The sequence below is a fragment of the Macaca fascicularis genome, chromosome 3 (genome assembly GCF_037993035.2).
Source record: "Macaca fascicularis isolate 582-1 chromosome 3, T2T-MFA8v1.1".
In the NCBI taxonomy this organism is placed as follows: domain Eukaryota; kingdom Metazoa; phylum Chordata; class Mammalia; order Primates; family Cercopithecidae; genus Macaca; species Macaca fascicularis.
Window position 1 is genome coordinate 130,582,912 of NC_088377.1, and position 17,720 is coordinate 130,600,631.

At 37.5% G+C, this 17,720-nt stretch overlaps 1 protein-coding gene across 16 annotated transcripts in view; it reads right to left on the reverse strand.

The window, feature by feature from the left end:
- Positions 1–17,720, reverse strand: part of CDK14 (cyclin dependent kinase 14) — a 790,403-nt gene that overhangs the window by 471,825 nt on the left and 300,858 nt on the right. For 2 of the 16 annotated variants that reach the window (XR_006696501.2, XM_045387587.2), the window contains exon 1: positions 12,628–12,724. The exons of 11 other annotated variants lie outside the window; for them this stretch is intronic. Coding sequence is in view for 1 of the 5 variants with exons in the window: in XM_045387587.2 (XP_045243522.1) it covers positions 12,628–12,696 (69 nt within the window). In the remaining 4 variants the exon portion in view is untranslated. Of the gene's footprint in view, positions 1–11,663; positions 11,826–12,269; positions 12,367–12,627; positions 12,725–17,720 lie in introns of those variants that run through there. 3 more of the 16 variants (XR_012432705.1, XM_005550272.4, XM_065542369.2) reach the window with 2 other exon arrangements.

A 17,720-nucleotide genomic window follows, 5' to 3' on the forward strand; every position in this document is an offset into this window, starting at 1 on the left:
GAAAAGCGAGTAGTCTGGGTCTTAGCAATGAAAGAGGGTTCCTAAAGACAGAGTATACACTGGTGCTACTCCCCCGCGTATGTCTTCAGTTGAATGCTTATATTAACTTGTCAGCAATCTGAATAAATGCTTCCTACCCCAAATAGAATCTTTCTGCCCATAGCAAAATGCTTATGGTCAGTGCAGTAAAAGGTCTTAGTAAAAGATAAAACCTCATATATTAAAAAACTCAGAGACAGAAGTATGGAATGTCAAATCGGAAAAAATCACTGAGAACCCAAACCTCAAAAACATAGATTCTTCCAACCACCAAACAGTAGCCCTTTTATCCACTACTAACTTTCATGTGCACCCCTAGTGCCCAGATTTTGGCCTACATTCCAATTCTCCAGTAAGGAAAGGAAGAACTCTTTGGAAAGTAACAGATTCCAGTTCACGGTGCAGGAAGTGTGAAAGAGCCAGGAAACATCCAGCTGTTACCAGAAAACTAGCACCCTTTCAAAAATGTCAGGGATCATGCTAGAAGGACAAAGGAATCTGCCGAAAGGGGTTCCCACTGACCAAACTGATTATTTGAGCATCAAAAGGAAAAATAAAAGTATGGTTAAATAGAACAAGCTGAGCTGTTGAAAGACCATGAGTTCATTATGATTTCAAAAGAAAAAAGTTACTATAAAGGCCAAATGGCAGCTATAATATAAAAGAATGAATATAACACGATATGGTTGATTTTAAGATACAGAACTCTGAGTAAGCCAAGAAGTGCTAGAAAAAAAAGTAGCAAGGAACTGTATCAAGGGCAGGAATGAATGATCAGGGCCTGTGGGGAGGGTCCAAGTAGCATGAGTGTAGAAAGAAAAGCAAGACAGCATGTTCCAATGACAGCAGACCAGGTGGGTGGATGTAATGCAACAGGCTAAAGGGCAGATGATGTTTCCTAAGCAACGTATTACAAAGTACACATCTGGTGGAGAGAAACAAGATTAAAAAGAAAACCTATGTGAACCAGTGTGGAAAGCATTTTTTTAAGTAAGTTAAATTTTAATAACACATATGAAATTTAACCCTTAAAAAGAAAACTCAGCTTGACTGCCAACCCGTGACTCAGATGTGAATCTCTGACTTGAAAAAAGCATCCAGGACCCCAACAGTCAACAACTCAGATCCTGTAACCATGGCTGTTCTGAGAAGGGATTCTTTTACTTGTGGCCCTGTAAAGATTACACAATCCCAAAAAGACACAAAAAATATTATTACTGAACCCCCTGGAAGAAATCTAAATAAGTGGATCTATAACCCCAGAAAGCTATAAAAAAAGAACAGAGAAATAATAGTAAGATTACTTAAAACTACACTGTTAAGTATAGTAATATATTAATAATTTGTAATAATTACATTTAGGTATGTCTTCTTTGTTTAAAAGTATCTAGAATATGGCAAAATAATCAGTTACACTAAATTAGTATATGACATTAAGGGAATTTAATTAGGTCAGTAATCAATGCTTAAATGGAGACAAATTGGTTTTCAAAATTACATTTCTTAGCTACACATATTCTTAAAGATGTGGGTACTTGGCCAAATACAAAGGCCATGAGCTGTGAACATTCTGGACACAGGAGACCCTCGGACATTCTACGCACTGTCCATCAGCTTCACTGTCCTTCACCCATGCTTTTAGTGTCCTCAGCCTGAAAACCTTCCTCCTACCAAGCCATGACTTGTCTCCAAAATTGCCTTTGCCTAAATGCACTTGTTGATTAAATCCCACCCACTCAGACCAATCCTTTATTAATAATTCACTTCAGCAAATTTAGTCTGCTCCAATATTTTTGCATACCTTGGACTGTAATTATTCTTTTTGTGATACTTTAATGTCAACAACCTAATTATCTCTTCCACAGGGCAAGGACTATGTCTTATATTCATTTTATAGCCCCCTAAAGTACCTTTCCCTTAAAATCTCCTCTTGAAGAGTACAGTAAAGATTTATTCATTAACTCGTGGAAAATAAGGAACTTCCACAGGTTAAAAGTGGTTTTCACAAATCATGGGGCCAGAAGAAAACATCTTTGGCACCTCTGCCCAAGGCAAATTCCAGTAGACAGCTATGCTATCAGTATCGTGTGAAAACAAGACATTCAAATATCAATGAGAACTAAGAATAGTTTTCTCCATGACTGTACTTTTTCATACTACTTGTTCCATTTAGAAACGGAAGTAACAAAAAATCACATAAGCAGGGATGTCTCCTGGTATTCGAAAACAGATAAAAGGAAGAAATCATCACAAATACCAAAATAAACTTCTTTTTTTCCAGTAAATTAAATAGAAGCTAGAATTTCAAACTTGCTTTGAGATGCACCCATACATATGGATATTCATCTGAAGTGATTAATTTGGTCTACTCATTATTAACAGGAACTTGTTCATTTGCTGGCAAACTCAAAACTGAGTAGAAATTCAAACCGTGTATGAGGCTCCAAAAGTCACAGTTTGACCTACGATTTTAGCTTAGAGCTATGTAAGATCCAGACAACTGTCTACTGAACTCACAGCAGTGGATTTGAAAGCGCACAACTTAATTCAGTTAAGCTTGGCATTCATTTCAAGTGAATTCATTCGGGCTGAAAATTGTCCCTTTGAATCACCCTTTTTCTGGTGATAAGCATTTTACTGGGTTCAGAGTGTGATCTTCTCCACTGCTCTACTCCACACTCTTAGTTGAAGGCAGACACTGGAAAAGAATCGGTTTAAAAGACTCCAGGTCAACCCACAGCAAATATGTATCATGCATTAGGCTGTAGCTAGGTCATGCTCTTTTGACATTCATGAAAGGAATGTCCATCACAGGTCCAGTGCAAAACTATGAAACAAGCAAAAATCGGCCGGGCGCGGTGGCTCAAGCCTGTAATCCCAGCACTTTGGGAGGCCGAGATGGGCGGATCACGAGGTCAGGAGATCGAGACCATCCTGGCTAAACCGGTGAAACCCCGTCTCTACTAAAAAATACAAAAAACTAGCCGGGTGAGGTGGCGGGCACCTGTAGTCCCAGCTACTCGGGAGGCTGAGGCAAGAGAATGGCGTAAACCCGGGAGGCAGAGCTTGCAGTGAGCTGAGATCCGGCCACTGCACTCCAGCCTGGGCGACAGAGCGAGACTCCGTCTCAAAAAAAAAAAAAAAAGAAACAAGCAAAAATCTTGACAACCTCTTTCATTTGTTTTTTTCCCTTTGTCCAATACCCCAGGAGGGCCTGATGGCTTTATCCTACTTAAAATCTGCTCCCAATATTAAAAAATCATCAGTCATTTATAAGTTTTTGAGCACTTAAATCATAGCACTATGTCTCCCAGTATTATCTGAACTTTAAGCATTACAGAACAAGAAGTTTCCTCCCTTATAAAAGTAATTTCAGCTAGTAAGGATAGATGTGCAAGAGTTTGGGGTAGAAGAGAGGGGTAGGAAGAATTAGAATCATTGCCACTAGAATCATAACCAATGATAACTGCCTTCATCTATAACTTAAATCTGTCAAGTCTAAAAGTATGCTTTCCTCTCTTTGCTTGCTGTCTTCTCTATTTTCTCCCTAACAGTATGTGCATATGCACAGAGATGGCAGTAACAGTGGCTACATAGAGCAAAGATATATAGGCATATAGAATGATATATGCAAGAATGTGTTTTACTTACAGCTTTGTTTTATGAGAACTAAGATCTTGCCTAAAATCACCTTCAGAACATTACCTAACATACATGCAAGCATACTGCCCATGGAAGTCAGAACTAAGTGCCTCAAAACAAGCCACTTAAACTCCCCAGATCTCAGTCTTCTCATCTGTAAAATGATACAGATCAGTTTTAGCTCTAATGTTCTACTATGAACTCTAGGCAGCAGTTTGCAGCTGGTAAATAATTTTAGATAGACTAACTAGTAAAGTCTCACACATAAATTCATTTCTTTGTGCTTCCTTTGTGTTCCACTTTGTTAGAATTTTAAGATGTAGAAAGGACAAAGACAGGTACATACTATGAATACACTTCTCTTGATGTCTCCAGTCTTTTCAGATTTTACTTAACTCTGACATCCTGAAACTATTTCTCAGTGGTGGCATCCTGGGCATTGTGGCTGAAAATTATTTGGGTGCAGCATTTGCACAGCAGTACACATTGTAGAACATCTGGCAACCATGGTTCTTACTAAATGCTAGTCCTGCCCTTATATCACTGTCACTGTCACAACCAAAAATGCCCTCACTACCAACTACATCATTTTTAGATTGTACTTTATAATTTGTTACTGAAACATACGTTATCATATATTCTTATATAAGTTACTGTAGAATTTGTTTTCATGTGTTCGGTTTATTTTGGTGGGTGGGGGGAGCTCTGTCTTTGCTGAGCACTGTTTCTCACGTGTTTGTATTTCCATGACCAGACTGTAAACACCTTGAGCACACAAACCATATCTTCTGTTTCTTTAGTGTTCCCCAAGCACAAAAGACTGGGCATGAAATAGTTCTGTTAAAATTTACTCAATGATGAACTGTTTTGCTAATTATAAGCTTTCCCCTTTAACTAAAAATAGGTCATTAAAAAAAAATTAGTCCTGAGAAACTACACTAAAAACAAGGTACCTTCTGTGTTGAGATGTTTTCCAGTCATGAAAACACTTTACCAGATGTTTCCATTCATCAGAATTCAATGTCTAATATTGCAATTTAGTTTTAAAATGCTTATTTTTCTACTACATGATTTCTTTGGCATCTGACCTAATTTCACTTAAATCCTGAATTCATCAGCTAGTGGACACAACTGAATGGAGAACTCTTGAGGACACTACATTCATTTATGCTGCTTCAGTGACTATAGTTTTGTTACATCCCTTACTGGACTTCAATCCTTGCCATTAATAGGCTTGATAACCGTTTTGCTAATTCTATTATGGAATGTTAGGTAGTCCTTCCAGAAGCTTAACCTTTGGTATATGTTGCTAAAATAATTTTATTTAGTCGCTTTCTCTTCTGTGATAATTACACATTTCAGATGAGATACAGTTTTTTTTAAGGCTCACATAGGTAGATGCCTATATTTTCTGACCTCTAGGTTCTTCATTTTGTCCAAATCATAATGATAAATTTAACCTAAAGTTTTAATGAACACTCATAGCAAGGGTAGAATTACCAGCCCTATTGTTAGTTGTCTGTATAAGTTTTTCAGAATGTAGTCAGCTTTGCAGACCAGAATTTCATCTGGAAAAGTTAACCCCTTGCTGCTTGCAGACTGGCAGCACTGGCATCACCTGGGATCCCAGACCGATTGCAGTTCTACCGAGTCAGAATCTGAATTTTAACAAGATCCCTGGTTGATTTCTGTGCACCTTGAAGTTTGAGACATGGTGCTGTAAACCATGTAATGATATATTCTGTTGTTATGGTCAAATAAGAGATTGTGATTGTGAGAGAGGGCAAATTTAGAGGGAAAATTTATTTCAGTCTCTGTGTATAATGAGTGATAAAAATTTACTCAAACATCGCAAAAGTTCATGGTAGTTATCAGATAACTCAATATATTTTGAGCTCTGAAATAAAATTTGCAATAATATACATCCAATATGTTTATGAATTTAAATAGCCATGGGATTGGAATGAGTGACAGGTAGAAAAGAAAGAATATACATGGGTTATAGCAGCATATATGACATTACTTCCTGCATAGAAATTTATAGATGTATGTGTCTCTAATATAGGAACATTGTTTTGCTGCTGGCCATCATATCTATAAAAACAATTACTATAAAATTATCCTGAGCAGAATTGAATTCAGAATCTAGCTTTGCTTACTACTTACTAGGGTTTATTTGGTAGATTTGGAGATAAAACTTAGAGGGAAGTCACCTCAGGATCCAGAAAAGAAATTTGAAAAGGAACTTACATTTGTGAAGAGTACCATGTATCCTAAAACAGGTCCTCCTTTGGGGTCGGCGTGTGAGGGAACCTTTGGCCCAAACGGCATAACTGAACATTTCCCGCTCCAGATTAAATCCTACTCTGATTATGTGGAAAGCCAGATGAGATGTCTTTCAGACACTGTTTCCACTAAAAACATTAAATATTCCAAAAAGGTCAACAAGAGAAAGAAGAAAGTATGTACATTTTCTGACTTCCAGTTGACATCCACAATTATATGCTGGTTAAAATGCCATCATGGAAAAAAGACAGAGTCAGGAGTGCAGAATTCATAGTATATGACCAAATGACATGTGTTAAGAGGTGAAATATTAAAATTGATATCTATATTCACCCCACCCCTCACCAAAACATTTATAGCCAAAGGGCTCAGAAATGGGACACAGGAGATGAGAAGCTCCAAGCACAGCAAGCGGGTGACTTTGTTTTGAGATTCCACAAAGCACAGCGTTTTCCAATCTACAAAATTCCTATAGCTGCATTGGGGAAATGGAATACCTATTCTCTACAAAATAGAAAAATCAAGCTACACAAAGTGGCTCACACTGCATGGCTAATTAGTTTCTTCATCAAGACACTATTCCCTTAAAGCTCTTATTCTAGGAAAAAAAAAAAAAAAAAAAAAAAAAGGTCTGTTCCTTCAAATAAAAACTTTTCCTCCCTCTCCCACAGGATTTACAGGTTTAAACATAGCTTTTCTTTTTTAGGTTTTGCCTTGGGTTCTACCTGAGAATGGAAAACCAGAGTGTATTTCCAAAGGACCCCATAACATGTAGCAGTGTGAACTAAGCTGGCAAAGGGGGCTGACTGTTAACCACCCCGATTTAAAAACTAAAAATGTCTACCATGTCAGAAGCACTAACTACTAATAAACAGAAGAGGCTGATCTCAGATTCATAGACTTGAAATCAATAATATGGTCCAGGACGCTTTCTACCTATACACATATGCTTAGTGTTTGAGAGGTATTTTTAAACATCACAGGGACTGCAGAAGCTCACTTGTCTCAAAGGCCGTGCAAAAGACAGTCTCAAGTGCCTTCTGAATTCTGTTTGGTTTCACTAAACCACCCCTGGCTTCTTTGTACTAAACCAGGCCAGTTCTTCCTTCATGTCTCTACCTTTCAAATATCTGTAGCTCACTATTCTGTCCCTCATGTAAGATACAGCATCCAGAAGGTGCAGTAACATTAAAAAATGAAAACTGAAGAGAAAACACTACTGGAGATATGACTGATCCTTTAGGATCTGAATTCTTTCCCCCTGGTAACCATATGAACGGCATTTTAAAATAAAGAGTATAAATATTTTTAAATTCCTTCTCTAAAGGAGAAATAAAATTGTGTACTATCTTCTTACTCTGAAACAGATGGCTATATAAATACAACATACATCTCCAAAACTACAATAACCACCTTTTTAATAAAATATAAATGTATTATTAGTGTTTGGATAATAATTTAGTGGTTGATGTCAAGAGTGATGTTATAAAGTTGAAAAGTTTAATGTTTTTCTTCTTATAAAATAAATCTAGATTGCAAACTCCATCAAAGAGTTCAGGAAAATACAGGGCATCACTCAATATAGAATTGACTTTCGAAGCTCTTAACATTTTCAGAGAATCATATATGGGTCACTAACCACACAGAGCTTATGAAGAGAAACACTGGGAACAATGAACCTTTGAGGAGAAAATGGAAGTATCTTTCAATGTTGCTTTAACAATTGATTCATCTATTGTAAAGAGCTAAAATCTCAGTGATAATAAATTTGACAGTAACCCATTAGTAATACTCCTAACCGATTTCATGAAGACTGGTTCTGCAAACCTTTCCTATAGCTGAGAAAAATCAATACCAAATCTTGCCTAAGAGATGCAAGGTGAATAGAGAAAACTAGTGGGATACACACATCCTGCTGTTTGTCTGTCACCTGGAAACAAACTCCAGTGCTTCCAGAAGCATTTCACTGTCAACTTTGTATTTTTACCAAGATTTCATTTACCTGAGGAATAAGCTGCTGGGGCAAACGTGTTATCAACTGGGCAGAAAAGTAAGTCTAAAGAACATTCACCCTTCCAAAGTCTGCCAGATGATAAATAGGATATTGGAGCTTTCTATTACATACTCCTTTTATCCACTCAAACTCAGTAACACTAAGAAATAATTATATATGCTCTATAATCAAACTACAGAAGGATCTTGGGCAAGATATAATGCAGCTGATAGAAAAGAGATGGAAATTAAGGATTTCTAGATGAGATAACAATGATGATGATGGCTAACTTTTGTTGAGCTCTTATTATGTAAGTTACTATTAAAAATGCTTTAAAATAGCTTCCCAATTAATCTCCACAACAACCTCATAAGAAAGGTAATAATATTATCTCAATTTCGCAGATGGTTAAATTGAGGCACACATGAATTAAGTAACATGTCCAAGGCCACAGAAAATAAACACAGGAGATGGGATTGATTACAGGACTCCGAATACAAAGCTCAAGCTCTTGACCACTGTGTTGGCTTTCATACACGTCCCCTGGGACTTACATCCTGACAGAAATAAACAAAAAACAACTTTAACTACAATTCTCTCAATTTCTCTTCATTCTCTCTTATCTCTCCTGATGGAAAAAAAAGAAAAAGAAAGAAAAAGAAAGTACTTCCAAAGCTGTGTAAAATAACTGCTCACTGGTTTAAGGTTTTCTGACCCATCTTCCCTCTCTCCCCACAAACCTACCACTCAAATTTAACATATATTTGATTAATCTGATTCTGAATTAGTCTCATAATAAAAGTCAGGCCATAACAGAAAAATAGGGGAACAGAAAGCAAGACTCATTAAGAAGGAGCAGGCTTAGCTGGAAGGCTCAGGTATTAGATATTGCTATGTTGAATCTTCCTCCTTTATAAATGGTTGGGTCCCCTGGACAGTGAGTTAAAAGCATGGATATAAACTGCTGACTGACCCAGTCTAAGAACTGTCAAAATGGTCGATAGAAAACAAATGAACAGCACTGAGGCCTTAACTTGGCTTTCTAAAAAAGGTCCCCTCAGAAAAACCGTCTGGATTTATGGAAGCAGTATCAGGAAGAAATCTGAGAAACAGAAAGCTGTATTCATGAAGCTAGGCTTACCTCATCCAGTGGAAAACTTCTTAATACAGCATCAAGTTTACACCCTCTACGATTTCTGTCAAACTCAGAGGATACTTGGGGTTTTCTGGTTGTTTCCACTGAAAATGGGGTGGGGAGTGAAAGAAGGCCCACAGTGGGCAGCAGGAGACTGAGTTTTCCTCTCACACTGGCTAGTGAATGATAATGAACCAATTAAATAACAATTTCTAAAGTACCTGCCAGCTCTAAGAGTCTCTGACTCTGTAAGAAGACCTCAACATGATCAGTCTTTGTTTATGAAGTAAAATAGAGTAAGAAGATGGAAGTACAGTGGGTGAAATTCAAACGTTAATAATGACAAAAGCTATGGCCCAGCTTCCAATTATTTCAGCTGATTGCTGCTATCAGCAAAGAATTGATGTGAAAATCTTAGCATCTCAATTATAATACACCCATAGATAAATATATGAAAATAATATATAATATATCCATAACTCTTTCTCTCAGTGCATTTCTATTCCTTATTCCTTGCCCTTTCCCATAGGCTATTTTAGTATATTTAAAGTATCTATTATGATGTCCATACAGGAACTTGATTCATGTCATCAGATGAGGAAAAACTGCTGTCTATCCTATATAAAAATCAAGGAATGCATTAAGAAGGAATGAAATTCTGATACATGCTACAACATGGATGAACCTTGAAAACATGCTAAGTAAAACAGGGCAGAGACAAAAGGAAAAATACATACAACTCCATTTAATATACTATGAGGTACTTAGAATACCAAACTCATAGACACAGAAAACAGAATAAGATTACCAGGGGCAGGGGGAAGGGGAATGGGTAGTTACTATTTAATGAGAGCAGGGTAAGGTTTCTGTTTGGGTTGATGAAAAAGTTCTGGAAATGGATAGTGGTAATGGTTGCAAACAATGTGAATATATTTAATGCCACTGAAATATAAACTTAAAAATGGTAATAATGGCAAGATTTGTGTTATATATATTTTACCACAATAAAAAATATCAAAGCATACAGTATCTCCTTCATAATCACCAAAATGAAAGAAAAAAAAAAAAACTTGCCACATATTTTCTCTTTGAAATATTTTTAAAAGTAGACTGTAGCTGGCAGTAGTGGCTAATGCCTGTAATCCCAGTACTTTGGAAGGCCAAAGCAGGAGGGTCACTTGAGTCCAGGAGCTCAAGACAAACCTGGCCAACACAGTGAGACCCTCGGCTCAATTGAAAAAAAGAAAAAAGTAGTAGACTGTAAGTTCCATAAGAACCATGACCACATCTGTTTTACTCACCACTATTACACAATAGATTCCATAAATGTTTGTTTAACAAACAAATGCTTTTTTAAAAGGAGAGGATTAAAAAGCACCAAACTGACTATCCATGAGAAAGCATAATAGGGCATATTCCAGGGGAAAATACCAATATAACTATTTCTAAGCTCCTTCAGGAAAAGGTACTGTTTCATCCATACTTCCTTTATATAGCAGGTCTTACAATGTTTTACACATAGTAGGTGGCTAATCAATATTTGCAGAATGAGAGAAATATCACATGATTGTAAAAGCAGTCATATTATTGCTCTACTTTTTAAAAATTAATTTTTGTAAATTTACAATTCCTTCTGTCACAGGATGAAAAAAAATCCTCACAACTCACACAAAGTAAAAGTAAAAATATAAATAGCTAAAACACATTATTCTCAGAAAAAGAAACAGTAAACACAGGGCGCAACATCTTCTAAACAGAAAAAAAAAGTTTTTAAAAAAGAGAGGTAAATTTGATCTATCTTTGGAAGAAAATCCAAATATTCACTCCCAAAAATCAATGTCCAACCTCAACAGTAAATAGTTGAGTGAATATAGAAGCACCGCACCATTAAAGAAATTCACTCACAGTGAACCACAACAGTTACCAGTATTTCTGTCAATTAGCCTATCAACTAATCAGGTGATCTTTCTTACATTTACTTATGTCACAAATTATACAGAACTGGCTTATAGCCAACATGCAAGCTCCTGATGATTTTCTTAATATTCACCAACTACACATTTACATTTTACATAAAGGACTAAGTTAATTAAACTAGACATAAGTGGAATATTTTTAAAGCAAAAAATCAAATGCTGACATCCTTAACATTCAACATGTATATAATAACAGGTGAATCCACATAAAGTCACTAGGGCTAAGTAATGTTATTAGTCTCACTCCGAACACTATTAAAACACGTCCTTCAAGTTCAAACCCCCACCACATCAAATATGTCAACTGTGTGACAATTAACAAAGGAAACAAAAATTCAGTCTCTGAAGACGTCAAGATTTACATTCCTATCTCTCAATTTTATCTGCTTTACAAGCAGGTAAGCATCATTGGAGTAGGCTGTCTGCTACCATGGTCCTTCATGAATGCAGGGGTTCTCCATTAGCATCCAAAATGCTAATAGTCTACTATCAGAGCCAGCACTTCAAGCAGAACTGCATGAAGAATCATCACTCCTGTACATGAAAGCATAACCACTACAGGTGCAATGATGCAAAATACCAGCACACTGACCTCTGCTCAGCAGCACACACTTAAAGCAGGTGCATTTCTGTGATCCAAAAGGGAAGGAGGTACGATGAGCAGGGAGGAAGCCCCAGGTCCCTAATATATTAGAGATATTTATTCTACTCAGATCCAATCCAGCTAAATTCATGGACATCAGTTTACTCAAATGGAAAAAGTAGTCTCTCGTCCTTCACTTGCTTGACTCAGAGGGCATTCAGCCAAGCATAGCCAGGCAAAAACAATCTGTAAGATCTCTTTCAGCTATAATAAATAAAGACTAGTTTCAGAAGGAATAAGACTCAGATATGGCAAAGAAGCAGTCGTAAAACCTTTTCCCCATCTTATCTCTGCTACTGGTGTTTACAAACTAGGAACAGTAGCCTCGGGAGCCTCAAAAGACTCTCCCATGAGTAACCTCCAGTCAGATCCCTAATTTAAATACCCCCTTTATCAATCTGTGATGTTTCTGGCAGTTAAATAGAAGGAAGTGAGTAAAATGACATGCATAAAATGAATCCTTTTTAAGTTGTAAATGAGTGAGTCAGGATTCAGACTTGCCGAGATGCTCCAAATTAAAACCCCTGCTATAATTTTAAGCATGCTCTGTCTTACCGTTCTGCTGTTGTCTCCCTCAGGCTTGATTCACCTGGAACTCTTTAACATGTCTCTAGCAATGTGTTTGCACCAGGCCAGGCTCATAACAGCAACTGAATTCACATCTTTCTGCACTAGCAAGCTGAAATGGTACGGCCGTACTACAACCAAGAGAGGGGGATGCATAAGCAAGAAAAAAAAAAAAAAAAGCCCAGAAATCTCCTAAGAGAAGCTAATCTCAGTGGAATAAGACCAAAAACAGTTCAGAAGAAACATGTCAAAGGACATGCTAACATTCACTATCAATAGCTTTAACAGCTCAATTATTTTCTCCAAAAAATCTAATTTTTTTTTTTTCCAAACACGATGGACTTGCCTGTGGAGTTCCCAGGAAGGCAGAGTAACCGGGCTCTGCAGCAGCATTGCAGCCAAAGTATCCGTGCATATGCTGTCCAGGCAATTCACAACACACTGCCTTTTCAGAAAGATATTGATTTGCAATGCAGGGCTGCTTCAAAAGAATGCAGAATGGGAGCCAAACAGCTAATGGTGATTGCATAGGAGGAAAAACATTTAATCAAGGGGATGCACCTCATCATGCTCAATTCAATTTTTTTAAGAGCACTGGAGAAAGCCAGTAAGTGTCCTGAGTGACAACCCCATTAAATAATAATCTGGGATCCTACAGAAGGCCAAGTTTCAGCCACCATCATGCATGTTGCAAAAGCTGCTAAAATGGTGTCTATGTGTATATATTTGTCATATGCAAATGGAGCATAATAAGAACTCTAAAATAACCATACATCAAATACATGGTTAAAAAAAAAAACAACAACACAGGTGCAACATACACAGAACCAAAGTAAAAGAATGCATAGTTAAGAGCTTGCAGAATTTTTGGTGGACTTAGAGCTCATACCACTCTGAAAAATAAAATACCAAAACAAGCCAGATCTCACAATCCTTAGGCAAATTGTGCCAAGTCATGCCACAAGGTGCTAGGCGGCAAAGGAAGGATGCCAGACTGCTACTCTCACAGCGACCCCTACAGGAAAGTGGTTGATCTATTCTTTTTTAAAGGAGTTCCTGTCCTCCGTACACAGAATCACGAAAGGATATAAATTAGATTAAGATACAACAACACAACTGAGAAATACCTTAGGTAAGAAATTAAAAAAAGGCATGAAATCTAACCTTGTAAATATTCACTTATTTAAAAAATTAAAGTACACGAGGAGGTAACTACCGTGTCAATGATAAGCGGTTGATACTCCCAAAGCTCCCCAAACTGGGGTATACCATGATGAGGAGAAACCTCAGGCAAAGTGTTTTCCCTTCACATCCTAATTGGTTTAAATGAATCATCTCTTCTTTCTCCCACTTGCAAACCATCTTCACCTTCATTATTTTGAATGACACTATGAAGATATTCAACTTTGTTTTCCTGCAACACAAAAGCTTTAAAATCTTTTTAAAAAGTTATTGTTCAAACACAAATATTACATACTTTCATCTTCAACAAAGCCAAAAGAGAAAGCTATCTCCTTAATATCTGAAAACTATTGAATTATATGAGCATCATTGCTGCAGAACAGACTTCAACAGGTCTTTCAAGAACCTGAGGTATTTTTGTGATTATCCCTCCAGCCCAAAAAGACACCTTTTTCAGAACCAACAGCACTTATTGAGTCATTCAAGATTTAATCATATGTCACCTCATAAAACTCTCTTGTATTGTTGGCATTTTCTCCATTTTAAGGCCCTTGATAAATCACACCAATTGCATTTTTCAAAATTTATTTAAATACCACATAATACAATGCTAGGCATCTAGCAAATATTAAATTAACATTAAAAAATTAATGAATTTCCCAACTCCATATTTTAGGGCTAAAAGTTCTTCTTAGGCTATCCCCTTTCCCCTATCATTCGTAAAATGTTTGTGTTCACTAAGACATCTTGTATAAAAACCAATAAACACAATAACATTTCTCCTTTATTCTTTCATCTATTCATTCAGCAAACACGTTAATGTGCCCAGCAATGTGAAGAGTCATATTCTCTGCCTTCAATGAATGCCTTGAGTGATTAGAAATAAAGCAAGTGATTATAATACACTGAAATGAGTATTTTGAGAGTGCTTTATTAAGGATAAACAATATTCCTTAGGTGGCTCAAAAAAGATTTCACAGAGGAGGTACCTAAAGCTGAAGCTTCCAGTACTACCCAGGAGAAGAAGGACATTTGGAGAACAGCATGAAGCCTGAAACTGGAAGCTGTATGAGGAAATAACCAAGCCGTACCCACAGTGGTCACCATTGTGAAGGCTCAGAGGAAAGGTGGCTCAATGCCCGGGCAGAAACGGCCCTGTAAGCCATGCTAAAAAGTTGGGAATTTTATCCTATAGGAAGTTGCCATTTAATCCAATAGAAAGGCCCTACAAGACTAGAGGCAGAACAGTAGCTGGATGAGGTTTTTCGTTTTACGACAGGGTAATGGTGTAGAAATGGATTGGAGAGATGAAGGAAGGGAAGCAGAGAGGCCACTTGGAAAGCTAAGCTAGTGTTTCAGACAAGGCCCTGAACTAAAGCCATGAAAATGTGGGTGGAAAGACAACAGAGGTAAGAGGCATTTACCATAAGTTACCTGCTGAGAGACTGGACATGAAGTCTAATGGAAAGGGAAAATCTATACTGAATTCTCGCATATAACTAGTGAAAGGCTGGTTCATAAAGAAACGAGTGAACACAAGAAGAATACAAACTTGAGCAAAAGAGGAAACTATCATAAATTCAATTTTTTACATACTGAGTTTTAGGTATTTCTGAACATCCAAGTGGACATGTTGCATAGGCAGCTGTCTAAGGGTCTGGAGCTCAGATGACAGATCAAAAGTTTGCTTATACGCCTAGGTCAGGGTTTCCTGGAAACAGAGCTGGGCTTGGATCTTACAATTTATTGAGGGCATGCTCTCAGTGAAAAGAAATGAGGAGGCAGGACAGGGAGGGGAAAAGCCAAGGAAGAATGTGGCCTCAGACAAAAACTACACCCAGCACTAGTCTCCCCTGAAACAAGAGGGCCAGGCTTTTGTATCCCTGGGCTGATCAGTCACTGAGACCTGGAGAGGAAGGACTTCTGTTCACCCTACACACCCACTACCACGTGGCTCTGACCACAGCACCCATCCAACTATGATTCGGTCACAATGGACAATTTTTATTTTCCTCAAAGCTGGTTCCTCAGGAATGTTTATGTTTGCTGTTCTCTCTGCCTAGAATGTTCTTCCCAGATAACCCCTTGGCTGACTCCCTCCCATTATTCAGTTGGACCTCAGGTATTGCCTTTTCAGAGTCCTTCTCTGGCTTTTCTCTGCTGTTGCTCCTCCCTCCCCTATCACATTACACTGTTTTTGTTCATTAATTTACTTTGTTTGTCTTCCTCCCCCACTAGAATGTAAACTGCTCAAGAGCATGCACTTCTCATTTGTTCTCCTGTGTTTCCCCAGCCCCTAGGACAGTACGCAGTACTTGCTGAATAAATAAATAGTAAGTGGAGTTGCTGATGACAGAAGTTCAAACAAATTCTGTGGACAGACATAGAGTGGAAATGGATGGGGAGCTTGAGGAATGGGTAGGGGACAATAATAGTGTCAACAAGCGTGTAGACAACAAGTCTGACTATAAAGCAGAAGAGAGCAGCGAGAGGGCAAAGCTGCAGGAAATTAATCATTATGTCATACAGGATTCACAATCTATGGTGTTAAGAATATCTTTATTAGAGGCCATTGAGATGTGTCTGAAACTATACCATAAAAGAACAACAGTAGAGCTTAAAATAAAAATTATAGCTTCAAAGAGAAGAGACAAAAAGGCTTGTAAAAACAATCTCAGTGGACAGAGAGAAAAACAAGACTAACATCTACTAGGTCATTTTTGTGAGTAAACGAAAATTTATCCCTTGAAATGCCTGCCTTTATATGAGACTTTTTTAAATTCTAAAAAGTAGTATGCACTTCCCTGACTTTTAAAATAGATTATAATAAACACAATCTAATCTTCAACTGATAATGGGGCCAATTATAAACATCAGTGGCAGCCCTCAGGGTTTAACAGTGGGTATACAGGGCCAACTGGCTCCTAATCTCAATAACCTGACACCTAAGTGTTCTTCTGCTTCATTTTTATGATTCATTCTCTTTTTACCATCAAAATTGCCTTATTATGACCCTACATGTGCTTCTCCTTCTAATATCACCACACACTCCTCAGTCTTGCTACAGGCTTCCTCAGCCATCCCCGTATTGGGCAACTAGATAATCAGGCTTATTGGAACAGTGTGTGAATGGCTTGAGTCAACAGGTGGGTTCAAAGCAGAACCAGGAGCTTTCTCCTGAGTGGAAAACATGTAGCTCTTACTCCACAGGCTCTGCAGTACTCAGAAACCCTTGTTTCATGTCAACCTTCCTGGAGCTATCTCAGACACAAGAGGCTGCCAGAGGACTGATCTTCACATAAACAGGGTCTGACGGACAGGTGGGGCCAAACAAAAAATTTTTTAAAGCCTGGAAAAAAGAATTGAAGAAAGGGACAGAGAATTACTTTTATTCTGTCTTTATCTTTTTTTTTCTTTTTCTTTCCTACCAAAAGCCTGTGAAGGGAAAAGACTTTTTTTTAACTGAACAAAGAAAAAGAAACACTAAGAAAATTTTAAATATGAGGGAAGAAAAGAGTACTTTATATATACGAATCTAACTATAATAATCAGCTACTTTATGAATTAGTTTCATTAAAATTTAAGTATAAAAGAAAGGAAAAAAACTGTAAATTTATTGGCCGGGCGCGGTGGCTCAAGCCTGTAATCCCAGCACTTTGGGAGGCCGAGACGGGCGGACCACGAGGTCAGGAGATCGAGACCATCCTGGCTAACACCGTGAAACCCCGTCTCTACTAAAAACACAAAAAAAAACTAGCCGGGCGAGGTGGCGGGCGCCTGTAGTCCCAGCTACTCCGGAGGCTGAGGCAGGAGAATGGCGTAAACCCGGGAGGCGGAGCTTCCAGTGAGCTGAGATCCGGCCACTGCACTCCAGCCCGGGCTACAGAGCAAGACTCCGTCTCAAAAAAAAAAAAAAAAAAAAAAACTGTAAATTTATTTTCAAAAGTAATAAAGGAAATAGAAATTTTCCAAAAATAAGCTGGTTTTCAAATGATTACAATTCCATATAACCCTAGCAACTTCTTTCTTTTTTAAAATAGATTATATTTAGTAATATATTAGCAATCTATTTTATGTTGTAAATTTTTATAGTAAAATTTCATGTTATTGATTTTTAAATGTTCATTTTCTTAGTAAGCCTAAACCCCAACCTTTTTGTGAACCCTAAAAACTTTATGACTGAATTCTCTTCTGTCATTCATTACTTACAATTTCATATATTTGAAGAAATGTCACTTATCTAAAATACTTTCCCAA